Consider the following 22025-nt stretch of genomic DNA (forward strand, 5'->3'; position numbering starts at 1 on the left):
TGCTTGTTTATTAAAAAGTTGTATGATTGTAGCCTGCGATGTCTGTGAACTGTCTGTGTCACTTTTTCCAAGTGAAGAATTTGCGTTTGCTTTTTTCATCATTGCTTCCTTATGGGCTTTTGGATGGCTGTTCTTAAGGTAATTCCTTATGGGCTTTTGGATGGGTGTTCTTAAGGTGATTCCTTATGGGCTTTTGGATGGGTGCTCTTAAGGTAATTCCTTATGGGCTTTTGGATGGGTGTTCTTAAGGTGATTCCTTATGGGCTTTTGGATGGGTGCTCTTATGGTGATTCCACAGGTTAGTGGTATTTTTTGATTTAGCCGTTGCTGACCCCGTGCTTACATCTTTATCACAAATAAGACACTTTGCTTTCCCTGGTGCCAATTCAATGTAATAGTCCCACACTGGTGCTCTGCTTTTCTCTGCCATCTGTAAAATGTATATAATTATACACACACACACACACACACACACACACACACACACACACACACACACACACACACACACACACACACACACACACACACACACACACACACACACACACACAGAGAGAGAGAGAGAGCTCTCTGAAGTGACAAGGATACTGAAGAGTCTGCTTAGGAGACACAAATACTCTCAACTGTTTGAATAATGAAAATAGAGTTTAAGTTACCTGTGATGAATGTTGAAAACAAAAACTGTAATTTCTATATGCAGGAAATTCTATTTTAATAATGGCCATGGTAAGAATTGACTACCAAAGTGTGAGTCATAATCCCCATGACACCTTCCAGCAAAATCTGAAAAGCGGTTCCTTCATTCGTTTATTCCATAGGATATTTTTTAGATTGACTTCAAATAAGGTCTGGGTTTCGTGTAGGCTTACACGACCTTGCCAATCTGATAACCGTGTAGATAGGACAAAGGAACTGATCAATATTGGCTAAATATAAGCGAAGATTTTTAAAAAAATTATAGAGTGGCTTTATGAAAATATTTTGACAAAAACGTTACCTTATCCTAGTGAGATTTACACGAGTATCAAAACGCCAAGGCGGTTTAAGCCTGCACGAAACAGACCTTATTTGAAGTAGATCAAGACATTCTCTATGGAAGACATGAACGGTAAAATAACGAAGGAACCCCTTTTAAGTTCAGCCGCAAGTTATTATAGGAATTTTGACGCGTCGATTATTCCTCTCTATACCATTTGTATTTCATATACCTTTGACTATTGGATGTTCTTATAGGCACTATAGTATTGCCAGCCTAATATCAGGAGTTGATAGGCTTGAAGTCATAAACAGCACTGTGTTTCAAGCATTGCGAAGAGCTGCTGGCAAACGCAGGAAAGTGCAGTTTGAATGAATGCTTACGAGCCTGCTGCTGCCTACCACCGCTCAGTCAGACTGCTCTATCAAATCATAGACTTAATTATAATATAATAAACACACAGAAATACGAGCCTTAGGTCATTAATATGGCCAAATTTGGAAACTATCATTCCAAAAACAAAACGTTTATTCTTTCAGTGAAATAAGGAACCTGTGACGATCGTCGTAAGGAGTAGACCAAAGTGCAGCGTGGTAAGTGCTCATGATTCTCTTTATTTAACTCAGAACACTAAAACAAAACAACAAACAACGGAACACGAACATCACGTTCTGCAGGCTAACTGATCTGTACAAAAACAAGATCCCACAACTGAAAGTGGGGAAAAAGGGCTGCCTAAGTATGATTCCCAATCAGAGACAACGATAGACAGCTGCCTCTGATTAGGAACCATACTGGCCAAGCAACAAAGAAATAGAAAACATAGAATGGAACATAGAACTACAAAATCTAGAATGCCCACCCAAATCACACCCTGACCTAACCAAAATAGAGAAATAAAAGGGCTCTTTATGGTCAGGGCGTGACAGAACCGTTCCGTATTTTATCAAAATATTGCTGTCACATTGCACAACCTTCAAATTTATGTCATAATTATGTAAAATTCTGGCAAATTAGTTTGCAACGAGCCAGGCGGCCCAAACTGTTGCATATACCCTGACTCTTCGTGCAATGAAAGCAAGAGAAGTGATACAATTTCACTAGTTAATATTGCCTACTAACATGAATTTATTTTAACTAAATATACAGATCAATCGATCGACCTCTACACTACATGACCAAAAATATGTGGACACCTGCTTGTAGAACATCTCATTCCAAAATCATGGGCATTAATATGGAGTTGGTGCCCCGTTTGCTGCTATAACAGCCTCCACTCTTCTGGGAAGACTTTCCACTAGATGTTGGAACATTGCTGCAGGGACTTCCATTCAGCCACGAGCATTAGTGAGGTCGGGCACTGATGTTGGGCGATTAGGCCTGGCTCGCTGTCGGCGTTCCAATTCCTCCGAAAGGAGTTCGATGGGGTTGAGGTCAGGGCTCTGGGCAGGCCGGTCAAGTTCTTCCACACCGATCTCAACAAATCATTTCTGTATGGACCTCGCTTTGTGCATGGGGGCATTGTCATGCTGAAACAGGACAGGGCCTTGCCCAAACTTTTACCATATAGTTGGAAGTACAGCATCATCTAGAATGTCATTGTATGCTGTAGCGTTAAGGTTTCCCTTCACTGGAACTAAGGGGCTTAGCCAAAAGCATGAAAAACAGCCCCGGACCATTCATTTGGGCAGGTAGCATTCTCCTGACATCCGCCAAACCCAGATTCGTCTGTCGGACTGCCAGATGGTGATGCTTAATTCATCACTCCAGAGAACGCGTTTCCACTGCTCCAGAGTCCAATGGCGGCAAGCTTTACACCACTCCAGCCAACACTTGGCATTGCGCATGGTGATCTCAGGCTTGTGTGCGGCTGCTTGGCCATGGAAACCCATTTCATGAAGCTTCTGACGAACAGTTATTGTGCTGAAGTTGCTTCCAGAGGGAGTTTGGAACTCAGTAGTGAATGTTGCAACCGAGGACAGACAATTTTAACGCGCTACATGCTTCAGCACTCACCGGTCCTGTTTTGTAAGCTTGAGTTGCCTACCATTTCGCAGCTGAGCCTTTGTTGCTCCTATACATTTCATCTTCACAATAACAGCACTTGCAGTTGACCGGGGAAGCTCTAGCTGGGAAGAAATTTGTCAAACCTCCCTGTTGGAAGTTGACAGTGCCACGTTGAAAGTCACTGAGCTATTCAGTAAGGCCATTCTACTGCCAGTCTTTGTCTGTGGAGATTGCATGGCTGTGTGCTCGATTTTATACACCTGTCAGTCACGGGTGTGGCTGAAATAGCAGAATCCACTCATTTGAAGGGGTGTCCACATACTATGCATATATAGTGTACTTTATTATCATATTTTATGCTCAACATTTTGTATGACATATTATAATTAAAATATGCAAATAAACTGAAATAGTGTGATTATATTGCATTCATTTATGAGATAAATGAGATCAAGTATAAAAATCAAGAAAATCTATGACAATGAAAAAAAAGGTATCACTAATTCAATTTCCCATTACACATTTAAGCACATATTACAAATATAAGCATTTCTTAACTAAGCTAACATAAGGAATTGTTTTAAAAGGTTATAACATAGATCATTTGGGAATTAGATTTGGAATTTTATGACCCCTTTAAGTATCCCCCAAAAAATATTTAAAAATGATTTGATAAAATATTGAATTTGCCCTTTACTACTGTAGCCCATAGAAACGCATTGAATAACATAAATTACAAAAAAGACAATCCAAAAACAAATCATAAGGAATAAGGTTTTGAAGTGTCTGTCATATATGTAGAAGATCTAAGAAAGCTCAGGAAATGTTTCATTTTTTTTGGACACACATTTAACCCCTTATTTTTGTCGGCAAAAACTACCTCTTTACTTCCATTCGTTTCTATGGGCTACCTTCAGACGAGTCCCATGACATTTGTGGGGATCGTAGAGTAAAACGGAGAACACCGTCGTGTTAGGGAAAGTTTCCCCTTTCCATAGAGTGGAACCGGTACTGGTTTACCTTCAGATGAGTCCAAGTGTCTTTCCATAGAAGGGTCATAATAGTTTGTAGGCCAAACCGTTCGGACTCTACGGACGTTTTCGTGAGAAGATTTTCAGGATATCTCATGGGCTGACAAACACTGCTGTAGCTCAGTCACCTTCCACTGCAGATCCGGAAGGCCAACATAACAGGTTGCAAACCTGGTCTTAGAGCGTTTCGTTTTATTCTGTACTTAAATCCGAGACACCTCATCTAATATGGTATGTTACGTTTTGCATGATTACATAAGACAGATGGGTGGGTGTATAACACAAATGTCTAGCAACCCGAAGGTTGCAAGTTCAAATCTCATCATGGACAACTTTAGCATTTTAGCTAGTTAGCAACTTTTCAACTACTTACTACCTTTTAGCTACTTTGTAACTACTTACAATATTAGCTAACCCTTCCCCTAACCCTTACCTTAACCCTTTAAACTAACTCCTAAACTTAACCTTAACCCCTAGCCTAGCTAACGGTAACCACCTAGCCACTTAGCTAGATTTCATAACATATATTATGTTTTGCAAATTTGTAACATATTGTACGTTTTACATTAATACATTAACACACACCATACGAAACATAACATATCATACTAAATGTGGTCTTTCAGATAAATGTACAGAATAATACGAAATGCTCTGAGACCAGGATTTTTTTTATTATGTTACTTAGATCGACGCATTGGTGCGTCAATACTACTAACGATTTCTTAAAGATGCACTCAAGGATGCAGAGCACAGCAAAATCATAACATACTATATAGTACAAATTAGATTCGTAACATATCATACAAATTGGTTAAAAAAACTTTAGATGACGTAATACACAGAAAATGGGGACCACTTCTGGCTCGTGAGCGCCACTTTCAAAACAACTGGCTGACATAATACAACAGTTTGAGAGTGCATCTTCAATGTAAATATACAGAAAAGGTTCAGAGTGTGATGGTTGTTTCAAATCAAGGTTTCACTATCACAGAGCCTGCACACCAGAGAGGATGGGATTTTCCTCAGGAGGGCCGTCCTTGGTCTCTAAAGCCAGCCGTAGTTGCTGCCAGAAGACCCCGGTTTGCTCCCCAGCTCTGGGCCAGCTCAGATATGTGCGTCTCTTCACCAGCTTCCTCATCCGGTGGTAGGGTGACAGCTGGTGGGTAGGGATCTCCTCCAGGAACACCAGAATCAGGACGTCCTTCTGCTCATCAAAGAGCCGGAAGCTGGCCACCTGGATCTCCCGGGAGCACCACTCACTCTCCAGGTAGCGGTGGCTGATCACACAGATGGTCTTGCGGCTTCCGTAGATGCCTTCCATAATGTTGTCTATGATTGGTTTGCCTGGCTGGAAGTCCCGGTGGTGGAGACACAGTTTCCAGCCCTGCTCTCCCTCCAGCTCTGGCAGAAGCTCCCTCAGGACCCAGGGCTCATCGTGGGCGTTGTAGGAGATGAAGGCATCATACTGACAGCCATGAGGAGTGAGCTTATTCCTTTGCTTGGTGTCATAGAGGAAAGCCAGGAAGAGGTAATAGCCGTAAATTACCTGCCATTTCAGGAAGTGGTAGGCAAAGGATGCTACCAGGGTGAGGAGGACCAAACAAGTTGTAGAGATGTAGTAGTAAAGTCCTAAGTGTACTGTACAGAACTGAAGCTCAACATCCAACAGCTTGGTGTCCTTTAGATCGGCAGGATAGTTGCAGGTAAATTCTCCTGCACCAACAACTTGTGTTTGGTTGTCGTTCTCCATCCAATTGACAAACCAAGCATCGCTGCAGCCACAGGTGAAAGCATTATCTTGCATGTCCAGGTATGTCAAGGCAGGGAGAGAATGCAACACTGTCTCATTGACTACTGTTATATCGTTCTTGCTCACCTGCAAGAAAGTGACTCTACTGAGGTTTGCTCCTATGAGGAAATCTAAGGACTGAAGTCGGGCTTTGGACAGGTACATTCTGTTGAGCCTTGGGGTTGGGTGAAACAGCTCTGGCTTGAGGGCTGTGAATGCATTCTTACTGATATCAAGGTACCACAACCGGGGTGTGTGAATAAATGTGTTTGGGTGCAGCTCCTTAATATTGAGATTCCCTGCCTTGAATGCCAATAAAGATTTCAGACCTTCAAGGAAGTTGCTAGGTAGATGAGACAATCCCTTGTGACGCTGACTATGGATGTGCAGGTTCTCCAGAGATGTCAGATGAGAGAAGGGTGGAGGGTCTAATTTATCATTATTTACATATGTGATGAAATTACAGGATATATCAAGAGTTCTGAAGCGTGGAAGTCCCGTGAGCACAGTATTTCTTATGTCTATTTGAGTGATCTTATTTGACTCGAGTCTAAGTTCTGTCAGATTCACCAATCCCTCAAAGGCTCCATCTTCAAGACTAGCAATCTGATTGTCAAATAAAAGCAGAGTCTTGAGTGATGCTAAGCCTTTAAAGTCTCCTTTTCTGATAGAGCTCAGTTTATTGCCTGCAAAATTCAAAGTCTCAAGTTTGTGCAAACCATTCATGAAGACATCATTCAAGGTCAGGATTTTGTTTGATCCCACTTTAAGGATCCTTAATTCTTTCAAATCCTGGAATACACATCCTGGAAGTTTGGAGATTTGATTGTGGAAAAGAAAGAGTTGTGTGAGTCCTGTGAGATTGGCGAAATCTGAGCAGCCAAGTTTATTGATGATATTGAAGCTCAGATCCAAGATCTTCAGTGTGGGTAGATTTCTTGTGGCATTTGGCACGGAAGAAAGGCTGTTGTGGCCCAGTTTCAAAGTACTTAATTGCTCCATTGATCTGAATGAAAACTCAGACAGCTGATTAATATTATTATCACATACGTCCATTTCGGTCAAATGTTTACATGACTGCAGAAATTCCTTAGAGAGAACACTTATGTTGTTATGATGCAGTCGGAGCAAGCTAAGTGTAGGTATATGGCAGGCAATATCAGTGAGAGCCTTGACCCTCTCTTCACCAATGTCATACAGTCTCAGATGGACTAATGAGGAGTTGACAGTCTGCAGCACCATAACCATCCTCTCGAAAGACATCTCAATCCCGCTCAGGTTCAGACGTTTGACGTTGCTCAAAAAAGACCTGTCCAGCACCTCCCATTCCATGCGGCCAAGTTGGCCACAGTAGGCGATGTCTAACACCTCAAGGTAAGGAAGAACATCTGCCGTGACCCTGAAGATTCCCAATGGATTCCTGGATAAATCCAACAGCCTCAGCTCTATAGAAGTGTTTGATATTTCCTGTGACTGGAAAGAGGTGAATCTGTTGCTCCCAATGTACAACTCCTGTAAGTGTGGTAATTGTACAATTGGCTGAACGTCCTTCATATTATAAAGGTTGTTCTTGGTTAAATTCACTGTCTTCAAACTGGAGAGAAGTTGAAAGGATGAGGACCCGATGGTTGAGATTAGGTTGTTGTCCAGATGTAGCAGGGAGAGGTTGACCAGGCCCTGAAACATGTGGTCTGACAGGGTTGTGAGTCTGTTATGAGCCAAACCCAGTTCCTGAAGAGCCTCTAGGTGTCCAAGAGACCCATCGTCCACTTGAGAGATCTGGTTTCTTGACATGTTCAGATTTTTGAGGTTTGACAGGCCTTTAAAATCCAACTTTCCAATGTTGGAAATGTTATTCATGGCCACATCTAAAACACTTACATTCTGTGGAATGTCTATAGGTATGACATTTAGGTTCCTCTTTTGACAGAGTACTATCATGTCAGAGGGGTCACTGAGATTACCCCGGATTGTGCAGTTTTTCAGGAAGTACCCACATACTGGATCAGCAAGAACCGAACAATACATCAGGAAACAAAGAAAGAGTCTCAGCTGAGAGAGTGTAGACCCACATCGTTGTCCTGGCATAGTTATATTGAGTGTCATTGTGAGGGGCTTGACATCTACTTCAGATCTAGAGAGAATAACAAAGACAAATCCAGTGACTAACTGTTACATCATTTGGGGGCTGGAAATGTAACATAATTAAACAATTCAATGAAGTTGCAATAACACTGATAGCTGTTGGTATTGTGGTCCTCAAAATAACTGACAGATTATTAATTATAGGTCAGCCAAATTATCAACATAACTCACAAAAAGTTTGCTTTACTGATAAAAACAAACTAGAGTAGAAAGGAAAAAAGGAAAAGACCACTATCAAATTAGAAATGAGTAGATAAGGGTAATAACATTGTCTGAATAAGAATAAAACACACATTTGTATGATATTTTTGAAGAGATAGACCAGCAAAAGACAACTAAAAACAGCCAGACTATATAGTAATCATTTTTACTCACAATTGTCAGAGGAAGACAGTCACAGTGAACACTAGTGCAGCATAGGACTGTAATCACCTGAGTCCCGGTCCTACCACCCTGCTCCAAAGAGCACGTCCCTAACGTTTTACTTCACTATACTTTGTTCAAAATATATCTTGGTATTTGTCTAGATTGATTTCTCACAAACAGCTACAACACAAAGCGAAAACTAAACTGACAGGGTTGATCTGACACACAGTTGATTAAGGGGCGGAAAACAAGTGGCAGAAAAGAAGAAGCGAGAGAGAAAGAGTGGGGGGCTATTTCCTGTGACTAGAAAGAGGTAAATCTGTTGCTCCCAATGTACAACTCATGTAAGTGTGGTAATTGTACGATGGGCTGAACTTCCTTCATATTATAAACAGCTACAACACAAAGCGAACACTAAACTGACTGGGTTGACCTGACACACAGTTGATTAAGGGACAGAAAACAAGTGGCAGAAAACAAGGGGCAGAAAAGAAGAAGCGAGAGAGAGAGTGGGGGGGATGTCGGGCTTGTTTGCTCTCTCTCACAGTTGGACCGAATAAAATACTGATGTTGACCGTATACGGGAACTTTCCGAGAACTGAGATATTTCCTAGAACAAAGAATATTCTGATCCAAACATCAAACGGGTACTAACACTGACACTTTTTTCAATCCAGAGAATTTAATGTTCATTTCTTTACCAGAAGCTGCTTCCAACCACTATATCTCATTCATACTTCATAAACTTTATTTCATCCACATGGGACAGGAAAGAAAATGCAATGAAGTGGAGAATCTCTCTCATATGTGTGTGTGTGTGTGTGTGTGTGTGTGTGTGTGTGTGTGTGTGTGTGTGTGTGTGTGTGTGTGTGTGTGTGTGTGTGTGTGTGTGTGTGTGTGTGTGTGTGTGTGTGTGTGTGTGTGTGTGTGTGTGTGTGTGTGTGTGTGTGTGTGTGTGTGTGTGTAGCAAGAGTGGGAGTAAAGCTGTCATTCTCAGAAAGAATGAAGGAACAGAAATATAATGAGGGATGGCCAGGGGGATGAGTGAGTTAACATAAGTTAGAAGAAGGTTATAGAGAAAACATACCGAAATTGGACTTGTCTGCTCCATCTCACAATTGGACTGAATAAAATACTGACGCTGAACATATAAGGGCACTTCCTGAGAACTGAGACATTCGCTGGCTGAGCTAGCTAGATATTTCTACCCAGAGACCACCAAAGAAAATCCTGATTGGATATTTTTTTCTCTTCAGTATTAACATTCCAACACAAACCGAAGAGATGAATTCAGGTCATACAAATTATTGTAAATATTACATAGAAATTAAAACAGAATTTAATATAAAATATTTCAATACAATTATAAATCCTTAGGCTTTTTCTGAAGGCATAGAAAGCCCTCGCGGTTCCCCACTGCTGAATGTCTCTCTCAATTCCTTGTTCAAGGAAGATGACTAAACCAGAGTTCTCAGACACACTTCTGTCTCCTTTGTGTAATAACAGTTTGTGTCCACTAGATGACAAAGTATACAAAGGAATGTGTTAGTAAAGAAAGCTCAGAATGCAATTCTAATGCAGCATATAACTTTTTTCAAGAGGATACGTGTTTAGGCTCACAATGAATAGCTTAACAAAACGAACTGATGAAATTGAAACCGAGTCCCATAGAGATGACAATGATAAGACAGTGCATAATGTGTAAGTCTCAGGTTAGAATTCAGTGCATTTTCATTGAAGATTATTGAGTCAGGGAGAGAGTTATTTTATTCAGATTCAGATCAGATTGTTTAATAGTCACATGAACAGGGTTGCAGGTGTGATTGCAGGGTACAGTGAAAATCTTAGGCTTCAACATGCAGAACCAGTGAAATAACATAATGAAAAGGGTGATAAAAACAATAGAAATAGCACTATGTACATAATAACAACAATGGCATGCATGGTTAGATCATCTGTGAAGACAAGAGCTTCATGGGAAAGTGTTCAGTGATTTACAAAGCAGGTATGAGAGAAGTATTCACAGACGTCATAGCAGACATAGTCCTTATTCGTGAGCCAGAACTGATACCACATTGTGATACCACAGTAGATCTACCTTGCTTGTATGTTCTTTATGATATCATATAACTAATATGGATAATGTTTCCCTTTGTGCACTGACTTTCCCCTTGTTATTGTTCTATTTATCATTAGAAGCATAAAGAAGGGTGTCCTGGGGGATGATTTAACAAAAGTGAATGAGGAAGTGAGAAAAAATTATTGAGCAAACAGACCAAAATTGGACTTCTGTATGACCTTTATGGTGAAACTTAACTGATATGGACACTTTGTGTGACTTTGCCCTTGTATTTATTGTTCTATTTCTCATTCATACTTCATAGACTTTATTTCATCCACAGGTGAGAGGAAAGAAAATTGAATAAGTGGAGAGAGAAGGACATAAAGACCACAGGAGGCTGGTGAAAGGAGGACAGCTCATAATAATGGCTGGAATGGAGTGAATGGAACGGTATCAAACACATGGAAACAACGTGTTTGATACACTCTTGGAAAAAAGGTGCTATCTAGAACCTAAAAGGGTTCTTCGGCTGGCCCCATAGTAGAAGCCTTTGAAGAACTAGTTTTAGTTCCAGGTAAAACCCTTTTGGTTCCAGGTAGAGCCCTTTCCACAGACGGTTCTACATGGAACCAAAAGGGTTCTACTTGAAACCAAAAAGGGTTCTACCTGGAACCAAAATGTTTTTCCTATGGGGACAGCTGAAGAACCCTTTTGGAACCATTTTTTCTAAGAGTGTACCATGCCATTTATTCCGTTCCAGTCATTACAGTGAGCCCATCCTCCTCAATCAAGGTGTTGCAAGCCTCCTGTGATAAGGACCTGTCTGCCACCTCTAGGGCAGTAGCCAGAGAGGCCCCACTGCCCATCTCCGGCATCACCAAAGCCCCATACACTACCCACCATTGCGACCTGTACGCTCTCGTTGGTTGGCCCTCGCTTCATACTCGTCGCCAAACCCACTGGCTACAGGTTATCTACAAGTCTCTGCTAGGTAAAGCCCCGCCTTATCTCAGCTCACTGGTCACCATAGCAGCACCCACTTGTAGCACACGCTCCAGCAGGTATATCTCACTGGTCAACCCCAATGCCAATTCCTCCTTTGGTCGTCTTTCCTTCCAGTTCTCTGCTGCCAATGACTGGAACGAACTGCAAAAATCTCTGAAGCTAGAGACTCATATCTCCCTCACTAGCTTTAAGCACCAGCTGTCAGAGCAGCTCACATCACTGCACTTGTACATAGCCCATCTGTAAACAGCCCATCTATCTAACTACCTCATCCCCATACTGTATTTATATATTTATCTTGCTCCTTTGCACCCCAGTCTCTCTACTTGCACATTCATCTTCTGCACATCTACCATTCCAGTGTTTAATTGCTATATTGTAATTACTTCGCCACCATGGCCTATTTATTGCCTTAACTTACCTCTTTTGCACTCACTGTATATAGACTTTTTGTTTTCTTTTGTTCTACTGTATGTTTTGTTTATTCCATGTGTAACTCTGTGTTGTTGTATGTGTCGAATTGCTATGCTTTATCTTGGCCAAGTCGCAGTTGCAAATGAGAACTTGTTCTCAACTAGCATACCTGGTTAAATAAAGATGAAATAAAAATAAAGAAAATTTTAAAAATCAAGGAAGGCATGATGACATCAAAGTGTATGTGGGCTCTGAGTACTACCACTACGAGACACCCAGGCTCCTGGCTTTCAGCAAGATCCACCCAGAGCCTAACAAAATCCTCCCAGACATGATGGGCTGTGTGGAATAGGAGTCAGTGTGTGTGCGATCTCTGTTCGATGAAAAACAACTGTGAACATCTGTACAACATGGTGTCTTATTGGAATATTATCCAAACCTGCTGTCAAAACATTTAATCACGTGTTAACTCAAACAACACAACACACAAGTCACTCGAACAATGTTCTTTGAACGCTTCAATTTATACTTTATTATCACATTTTATTCGAACATTTTGTATGACAGATATCAAAATATACAAATAAAATGAAATAGTGTGATTATATTGCATTAATTTAGTAACAAAATCAAGAAAATCTATGACAAGGAAAAAAGAAGCAAATATGATCATGAATTGGCTTATTCAATTTCCTATTACAAATATAAGCATTTCTTACCCTCTTAAAAAAATGATTTGATAAAATATTGAATTTGCCCTTTACTACTATAGCCCATAGAAACGCATTGAATAACATACTCATCCAATAAAAAAAAGACTGTCCAAAAATAAATCATACGAAATAAGGTTGTTGAAGTGTCTGTCCCAGTGGTTAATTTTGCCTTTAGTTAACAGAAAGAAAAGTAATGTGAAAAAGTACATTTTTAAGGTGGGACTAATATTCTAAGAGTTGATTTGGGTTGGGTCGGCCCGGGTTAATGGTTTGCATAACATTGTAAACTATGTTTGAGACCAACGAGTGGCCTTGGCTGTGTGAGATGCGCGCCAGTTTCTCACAGAACTAGAATGAGATTCACTTTCTATGACCTCTCTCCCTCTCTCTACTCTGATAGACATGAGCCTGCAACTCACATCTCTCATTTATTTCTTTACAGAATCATAGCCATGCGAAGGATTCTGAACGAACTGCAGCACCCTTGATACATTTAAATACATTTGCCAAAGTTGTATTACTACTGCTGTCTGTTCAGACATGAATTAAATCATTCCGAATGGCCTACTACACCATGACAATAATTTATAATTTAGCGACAGAGGCTCAGTAGCTGTGGATTGTGACCTAATAAACAAGGAATAGCCTACAGTCGGGAACACGTGGCAAATCTGTCAGTGAAAAAACACCACGCAGACAAAACAGGCCTTTCGCAATATTTCAACTACAATCAAGCGAAAACACAGGTTGTAAAGCAAATGACTCCTGCTGAAAAGAGAATGATGTAGGCTACCAAAATATTTGATCAACTTCGAAATATTATTTTTACAAAAGAGAGAGCGAGAGAGAGACAGGCTTTTGGCACGAGCATCGGCCATCACCAGCGAGTTAGCTGGGTGAGTCAGTGAAACTGGAAAGCATTTTTAGGACTATAATTTCCTCTGCATATTGTAGCCTACAATATATGTCTTCACACAACTAGGCCTAGACTATTGATGGATTCTAGACAAGGTCGTTTTTAATTGATCTCAGATTCTCAGTTTGTCAAAGTAGCCTGTTATTTTGATTATTTGTGTGGTGTTAAAAATGACTCTGGCAAAGTCTCCAGTCAGGTAAAATGACATAGAATTGCATGAAATGCATTTATAAAATGCCAACATTTTCCCGGACCCTAGGCTACTAAAAATGTTCTTCTATAAGTGCCTCAATTCTACTGCTCTATGCCACTATGCAAATGTGATGATATGCATGCAATGCTTTATTATAAAGGTAATTCATTTTTTTCATTCGTTCTGATACCTTAGAACTCCCCAGGTCACCTGACTCTCGCTCTCACATTTTGTTCCGGCACCTCCCGATTTACAAATGAAGCACTGGTCTCGCCAATATCTAGGGCATATAAGAACTCCACCTTCCACTGCAGATGCAGAAGACCAACATAGACGGTTGCAAACCTGGTCTCAGAGCATTTCCTATTATTCTGTATGTACAGTGCATTTGGAAAGACACCTTGACTTTTTATTCAGACACCTTGACTTTTTCTACATTTTGTTACATTACAGCCTTATTTTAAAATGGATTGAACAGTTTTTTCCCCCTCATCAATCTACACACAATGCCCCATAATGACAAAGCAAAAACAGCTTGTTTGAAATGTTTACAAATATATTCAAATTTTTTTAAACTGAAATATCACGTTTACATAAGTATTGAGACCCTTTACTCAATACTTTGTTGAAGCGCCTTTGTCAGTGATTACAGCCTAGAGTCTTCTTGGGTATGACGCTTCAAGCTTGGCACACCTGTATTTGGGGAGTTTCTCCCATTCCTCTCTGCAGATCCTCTCAAGCTCTGTCAGGTTGGATGGGGAGTGTTGATGCACAGCTATTTTCAGGTCTCTCCAGAGATATTCGATCGGGTTCAAGTCCGGGCTCTGGCTGGGCCACTCAAGGACATTCAGAGACTTGTCCCGAAGTCACTCCTGCGTTGTCTTGGCAATGTGCTTAGGGTCGTTGTCCTGTTGGAAGGTGAACCTTCACCCCAGTCTGAGATCCTGAGCGCTCCGAAGCAGGTTTTCATCAAGGATCTCTCTGTACTTTGATCCGTTCATCTATGCCTCGATCCTGACTAATCTCCCAGTCCTTGCCGCTGAAAAACATCCCCACAGCATGATGCTGCCACCACCATGCTTCACCGTAGGGATGGTGCCAGGTTTCCTCCAGACATGATGCTTGGCATTCAAGCCAAAGAGTCAATCTTGGATTCATCAGACCAGATAATCTTGTTTCTCATGGTCTGAGAGTCCTTCATGTGCCCTCTGCAGAGATGGTTGTCCTTCTGGAAGGTTCTCCCATCTCCACAAAGGAACTCTAGAGCTCTGTCAGAGTGACCAACGGGTTCTTTGCCATCTCCCTGAGCAAGGCCATTTTCCCCTGATTGCTCAGTTCGACCCTGCGGCCAGCTCTCGGAAGTCTTGGTGGTTCCAAACTTCTTCCTTTAAGAATGATGGAGGCCACTGTGTTCTTGTGGACATTCAATGCTGCAGAAATGTTTTGGTACCCTTCCCCAGATCTGTGCCTCAAAACAATCCTGTCTCAGAGCTCTACGGACAATTCCTTTGACCTCTTGGCTTGGTTTTTGCTCTGACAACTGTGGGACCTATATAGACAGGTGTGTGCCTTTCCAAATCATGTCCAATCAATTGAATTTACCACATGTGGACTCCAGTCAAGTTGTAGAAACATCTCAAGGATGATCAATTGAAACAGGATGCACCTGAGCTCAATTTTGAGTCTCTTAGCAAAGGGTCTGAATCCTTACGTAAAAGGTATTTCTGTTTTTTTAGCTAAAACCTTCAAAAAACCTAATGTTGCTTTGTCATTATGGAGTATTGGGTGTAGATTGATGAGGATTTTTTTTTAAATACATTTATTAATAATAAGGCTGTAACGTAACAAAATGTGGGCAAAGTCAAGGGGTCTGAATACTTTCTGAATCCACTGGGAATCCAAAACACTCCATTTAGTATGGTATGTTAGGTTTGTCATGGTTGCATATGACAGATGGGTGGGCATATAACTCAAACATCTAGCAACCCAAAGGTTGCGAGGTTGAATCTCATTACGGACAACTTTAGCATTTCAGCTAGTGAAGAACTGTTCAACTACTTACCACATTTTTGCTAATTAGTAACTACTTAGCTTATTAGCTAACCCTTCCCCTAACCCGAAACCCTTTAACCTAACTACTAAACTTAACCTTAACCCCTAACCCTAACCCCTAGCCTAGCTAACATTAGTGAATTAGCTAACATTAGCAAGCTAGCTAACATTAACCACCTAGCCACCTAGCTAGATTTCATAACATATATTATGTTTTGCAAATTTGTCACATATTGTAAGTTTTGTATTAATATATACCATACTAAACATATCATACTAAACTTGGCCTCAAAGATATATGTACAGAATAATATGAATTGCTCTGAGACCAGTTTGTCGGAAGCAGTGGACTGAGAACCAGCTCATGCAAAAAACCTGATAGCTTAAACTGACTTTGATGGGGATTTTTTTTATTAAGTTACTTAGATTGACCCATCAATACTCTTAGGAACTTCTTAAAGATGCACTCCAGGATGATAAGCACAGCAAAATTGTAACATACCGTATAGTACAAAATAAATTCGTAACATATCATAAGAATAGGTAAAAAAACACTTCAGATGGCGTAATACACAAAAAACAGTGACCACTTTTGGCTCGTGAGCACCACTTTTAAAACTACTGGCTGAAATTGTACAAAAGTTTGAGAGTGCATCTTTAATATTCTCATGTAAATATACAGTGAAGGTTCAGAGTGTGATGGTTGTTTCAAATCAAGGTTTCACTATCACAGAGCCTGCACACCAGAGAGTATGGGATTTTCCTCAGAAGAGCCGTCCTTGGTCTCTAAAGCCAGCCGTAGTTGCTGCCAGAAGACCCCGGTTTCCTCCCCAGCTCTGGGCCAGCTCAAGTAGGTGCGTCTCTTCACCAGCTTCCTCATCCGGTGGTAGGGTGACAGCTGGTGGGTAGGGATCTCCTCCAGGAACACCAGAATCAGGACGTCCTTCTGCTCATCAAAGAGCCGGAAGCTGGCCACCTGGATCTCCCGGGAGCACCACTCACTCTCCAGGTAGCGGCGGCTGATCACACAGATGGTCTTGCGGCTTCCGTAGATGCCTTCCATAATGTTGTCTATGATTGGTTTTCCTGGCTGGAAGTCCCGGTGGTGGAGACACAGCTTCCAGCCCTGCTCTCCCTCCAGCTCTGGCAGAAGCTCCCTCAGGACCCAGGGCTCATCGTGGGCGTTGTAGGAGATGAAGGCATCGTATTGACAGCCATGAGGCGTGTGCTTATTCCTTTGCTTGGTGTCATAGAGGAAAGCCAGGAAGAGGTAATAGCCATAAACTACCTGCCATTTCAGGAAGTGGTAGGCAAAGGATGCTATCAGGGTGAGGAGGATCAGAGTAGTGGTAGAGATGTAGCAGTAAAGTCCAAAGTGTACTGTACAGAACTGAAGCTCAACATCCAACAGCTTGGTGTCCTTTAGATCGGCAGGATAGTTGCAGGTAAATTCTCCTGCACCAACAACTTGTGTTTGGTTGTCGTTCTCCATCCAATTGACAAACCAAGCATCGCTGCAGCCACAGGTGAAAGCATTATCTTGCATGTCCACGTATGTCAAGGCAGGGAGAGAACGCAACACTGTCTCATTGACTACTGTTATGTCGTTCTTGCTCACCTGCAAGAAAGTGACTCTACTGAGGTTTGCTCCTATGAGGAAATCTAAGGACTGAAGTCGGGCTTTGGACAGGTACAGGCTGTTGAGCCTTGGGATTGGGTGAAACAGCTTCAGAGTGAGGGCTGTGAACTCATTCTTACTGATATCAAGAAACCACAACTGGGGTGTGGGAATGAATGTGTCTGGGTGCAGCTCCTTAATATTAAGACTCCCTGCCTGGAATGACAATAAAGATTTCAGTCCTTCAAGAAAGTTGATAGGTAGATGAGACAGTCCCTTGTGACGCTGACTAAATATCCTGAGGTTCTCCAGAGATGTCAGATGAGAGAAGGGTGGAGGGTTTAGTTTATCATCATTTACATATGTGATGTAATTACAGGATATATCAAGACTTTTTAAAAGTGGGAGTCCCGTGAGCACAGTATTTCTTATACCTATTTGAGTGATCTTATTTGAGGCCAGTTTAAGTTCTGTCAGGTTGACCAATCCCTCAAAGGTTCCATTTTCCATACTGGCAATCTGATTGTCAAATAAAAACAGATTGCTGAGTGATGTTAAGCTTTTAAACTCTCCTTTTCTGATAGAGCTCAGTTTATTGCTTGCCAAATTCAAAGTCTCAAGTTTGTGCAAACCATTCATGAAGGCATCATTCAAGGTCAGGATTTTGTTTGATCCCAGTTTAAGGATCCTTAATTCTTTCAAATCCTGGAAAACACATCCCGGAAGGTTGGGGATTTGATTGTGGAAAAGAAAGAGTTGTGTGAGTCCTGTAAGATTGGAGAAATCTGAGCAGCCTAGTTTATTGATGATATTGAAGCTGAGATCCAAGATCTTCAGTGTAGTTAGATTTCTTGTGGCCTTTGGCACAGAAGAAAGCCTATTGTGGCCCAGTTTCAAAGTACTTAATTGCTCTATTGATCTGAATGAAAAGTCAGACAGCTGAGTAAGACCAGTATCTGATATGTCCACATCTGTCGTATGTTTACATGACTGCAGAAATTCCTCAGAGAGATTACCTATGTTGTTATATTCTAGTCGGAGCACGCTGAGTGTAGGTATATGGCAGGCAATATCAGTGAGAGCCTTGAGCCGTTGACGAGGTCTTGCAATCTCAGATGGACTAATGAGGAGTTGACAGTCTGCAGCACCATACCCATCCTCTCGAAAGACATCTCAATGCCACTCAAGTTGAGACGATTGACGTTTCTCAGAAAAGACCTGTCCAGGACATCCCATTCCATGTGTCCAAGTTGGCCACAGTAGGCGATGTCTAACACTTCAAGATAAGGAAGAACATCTGCAGTGATCCTGAAGATTCCCAATGGATTCCGGGATAAATCCAACAGCCTCAGCTCTATAGAAGTGTTTGATATTTCCTGTGACTGGAAAGAGGTGAATCTGTTGCTCCCAATGTACAGCTCATGTAAGTGTGGTAATTGTACGATGGGCTGAACATCCTTCATATTATAAAGGTTGTTATTGGTTAAATTCACTGTCTTCAAACTGGAGAGAGGCTGAAAGGATGAGGAGCTGATGGTTGCAATGAGGTTGTTGTCCAGATGTAGCAGGGAGAGGTTGACCAGGCCCTGAAACAAATGGTCTGACAGGGTTGTGAGTCTGTTATGAGCCAAACCCAGTTCCTGAAGAGCCTCTAGGTATCCAAGAGCCCCATCGTCCACTTGAGAGATATGGTTTCTGGACATATTTAGAATTTTTAGGTTTGATAGGCCTTTAAAATCCAACTTTTTAATCTTGGAAATCTTATTCATGGCCAAGTCTAAATTGATTACTTTCCGCGGAATATATATTGGTATGACTTCAAGATTCCTGTTATAACAGAGTACTTTCATGTACGGATTGTGCAGTTTTTCAGGAAGTACCCACATACTGGATCAGCTAGACCCCAGCAATACATCAGGAAACAAAGAAAGAGTCTCAGCTGAGAGAATGTAGACCCACTTTGTTTTCCCGGCATGGTTATCTTGAGTGTCATCGTGTTAGAGGCTTCCCACTGGGCACACACTGGTTGAATCAATGTTATTTCCACCTAATTTCAATGAAATGACGTTGAACCAACGTGGAATAGACGTTGAATTGACGTCTGTGCCCAGTGGATTGACGTCTTCTTCAGTTCTAGAGTAAATAACAAAGAAAAATATAGTGACTAACTGTTACATGATTTTGGTGCTGGAAATATTACATAATTAGACAAGCTAATTAAATTGCAATAACATTGATAGCTGTTGGTACTGTGGTCCTCAACATAACTGACAGATTATTAATGATAGGTAATTCAATATATCAACATAGCTCACAAAAGTTTGCTTTACTGATAAAGACAAACTATATTAGAGAGGAAAAAAGAAGACCACTATCAAATTATAAATGAGTAGATAAGGGTAAAAAAGAAATCTGAATAATAGAAAACACAAAACATATTGTATCATATTTTTTAGGAGCTAGACAAGCAAAAGACAATGAAAAACATAGCCAAAATACATGGTAATTATTTGTACTCACAATTGTCAGAGGAAGACAGTCACAGTGAGCACTAGTGCAGCATAGGACTGTAATCACCTGAGTCCCGGTCCTACCACCCTGCTCCAAAGAGCACTTCCTGACGTTTTACTTCACTATATTAAAACCCTTTGTTAAAAAAATAGTCTTAGTCTTGGATAACTTTTTGACTTGTAAGCACAGATACAGCACAAAGTGACTGGGTAGACTAAACACACCGCGTTGAGAGAGAGAGAGAGAGAGAGAGAGAGAGAGAGAGAGAGAGAGAGAGGAAATGTGTCATTCTCATTTTTTGGGGGGGAACAGATGATTTACCATAATTGAGGAGGAAGTGAGAAGAAAGTTATTGAGCAAACATCCCAAAATTAGACTAGACACATCGTGTTGATTAAGATAAAGGGACAGAGGAGAGAGAGAGAGAGGGAGAGAGAGAAAGAGAGAGAGAGAGGAAATGTGCCATTCTCATTATTTTGGGTGGAACAGATGCTTCACCATAAGTGAGGAGGAAGTGAGAAGAAAGTTATTGAGCAAACATCCCAAAATTGGACGTCAGAAGAAAATGATGTTCCTGACCCCAGTAATAAAGTAAACTTAGAATTAAGAAATAATTTCTGAGAACTAAGATCTAAAGCACATTCTGATCCAAAATTCGAACTGCACTTACTAATCACCCGCTGTTGATGAAATACAAAATGCTTTGATTGCTGCTCACCCAAACAAGTAAATCTCTGAAACATCAAGTTATGTCTAATTGCTTGGTCAAGGAAATGTCTAAACCTGTGTTTTAGAAGAGACACTTCACTGGCTCCTTAGTGTAATAACAGTTTATGTCCACTAGATGAAGCAATATGCAAAGTTATGTGTTAGTAAAGAAGGCTCAGGATGGCAGGGAATGCAACATGGAATTAGTCACTTTTTCAAGAGGCACCCCATTTAGGCTCACAGCAAATATAGCCTAACAACACTAACTGATGAAACTTAAACAAAGAGCTTCACAGAACTGAACATTATAAGTATTATAAATTGGTCCATAATGTGTAACTCTCATGTTTGAATTCATTGCATTGCCTTGGACGATTATTGAGTGAGGGAGCGTTATTTGTGTGCAGTGGTGTAAAGTACTTAAGTAGAAATACTTTAAAGTACTACTTAAGTAGATTTTTGGAGTATCTGTACTTTACTTTACTATTTATATATTTGACTACATTTACTTTTACTTCACTACATTCCTTAAGAAAATATTGTACTTTTTACGCCATACATTTTCCTTGACACCCAAAAGTACTCGTTACATTTTGAATGCTAAGCAGGACAGGAAAATGGTCCAATTCACGCACGTATAAACCAATAAATCCCTGGTCATCCACACTGCCTCTGATCTGGCGGACTCACTAAACACACATGCCTCGTTTGTAAATGATGTCTGAATGTTGGAGTGTGCCTCTGGCTTTCTGATTATTTTTTTTAATGGTGCCATCTGGTTTGCTTAATATAAGTAATTTAAAATGATTTTTACTTTTACTTTTGATACTTAAGTATATTTTAGTAATTACATTTACTTTTGATCCTTAAGTATATTTTAAACCAAATACCTTTAAACTTTTACTCAAGTAGAATTGTTCTGGGTGACTTTTACTTTTACTTGAGTAATTTTCTCAAGTATGATGATTGGGTACTTTTTCCACCACTGTTTGTGTGATACTCTGCGAAGACAAGAACTTCATGTTAAATGTTTCCGTGTTTTACAAAGCAGGTATGAGAGAATTATTCACAGACATCATAGCAGACATAGTCCTTATTGTGAGACAAAACTGATGGTCTTTATGATGTAATATAACTAATATGGATACTGTTTCCCTTTGTGCACTGACTTTCCCCTTGTTATTGTTCTATTTATCATTCATACTTCATAGACTATATTTGATCCACAGGTGAAAGGAAAGAAAATGGAATAAAGGGAGATAGAAGTACATGTCTTTCTCATATCAAGGTGTGTGTGTTCAACCTGGCTTCAGGACAATTCGTAGGATTTGGTATGTTGATTTTCTCCCTCCATTTAGTATGATATATTGTGTGTGTGTGAGTGTATACACAACTATGACTGTATAGTGTACTCCCACTGACACTGTTAGAATACTCTATTTTAAAGTTGGGGGAGTTCTCATCGCTGCTGCTGAGCAGAGCAGAGCGGGTACCCCCACATATTAAATCAACC

The 22025-nt window shown here is 40.7% G+C and overlaps 3 protein-coding genes across 3 annotated transcripts; all 3 read right to left on the reverse strand.

The window, feature by feature from the left end:
• Window positions 1–3312: 3312 nt before the first annotated feature.
• LOC123727867 (uncharacterized) lies at window positions 3313–8559 on the reverse strand. The gene is made up of 2 exons (XM_082962870.1): window positions 8330–8559; window positions 3313–7943 (listed from the first exon to the last, which is right to left on the reverse strand). The coding sequence occupies exon 2, from the start codon at window positions 7913–7915 to the stop codon at window positions 5006–5008; it is 2910 nt and encodes a 969-aa protein (XP_082818996.1). The 5' UTR covers window positions 7916–7943; window positions 8330–8559; the 3' UTR covers window positions 3313–5005.
• A 3745-nt stretch (window positions 8560–12304) lies between these two features.
• On the reverse strand, window positions 12305–17119 carry LOC106599195 (toll-like receptor 13). Its single transcript, XM_082962872.1, is given in 2 exon segments — window positions 12305–16933; window positions 16935–17119. Coding segments are annotated over 2 exon segments (567 nt in total). The 5' UTR covers window positions 16971–17119; the 3' UTR covers window positions 12305–16402.
• Window positions 17120–18066: 947 nt separating this feature from the next.
• On the reverse strand, window positions 18067–19424 carry LOC145861130 (uncharacterized). Its single transcript, XM_082962871.1, has one exon. The coding sequence runs from the start codon at window positions 19177–19179 to the stop codon at window positions 18325–18327; it is 855 nt and encodes a 284-aa protein (XP_082818997.1). The 5' UTR covers window positions 19180–19424; the 3' UTR covers window positions 18067–18324.
• Window positions 19425–22025: the final 2601 nt, after the last annotated feature.

This window comes from Salmo salar, chromosome 16, assembly GCF_965601325.2.
Source record: "Salmo salar chromosome 16, fSalSal1, whole genome shotgun sequence".
Classification (NCBI taxonomy): domain Eukaryota; kingdom Metazoa; phylum Chordata; class Actinopteri; order Salmoniformes; family Salmonidae; genus Salmo; species Salmo salar.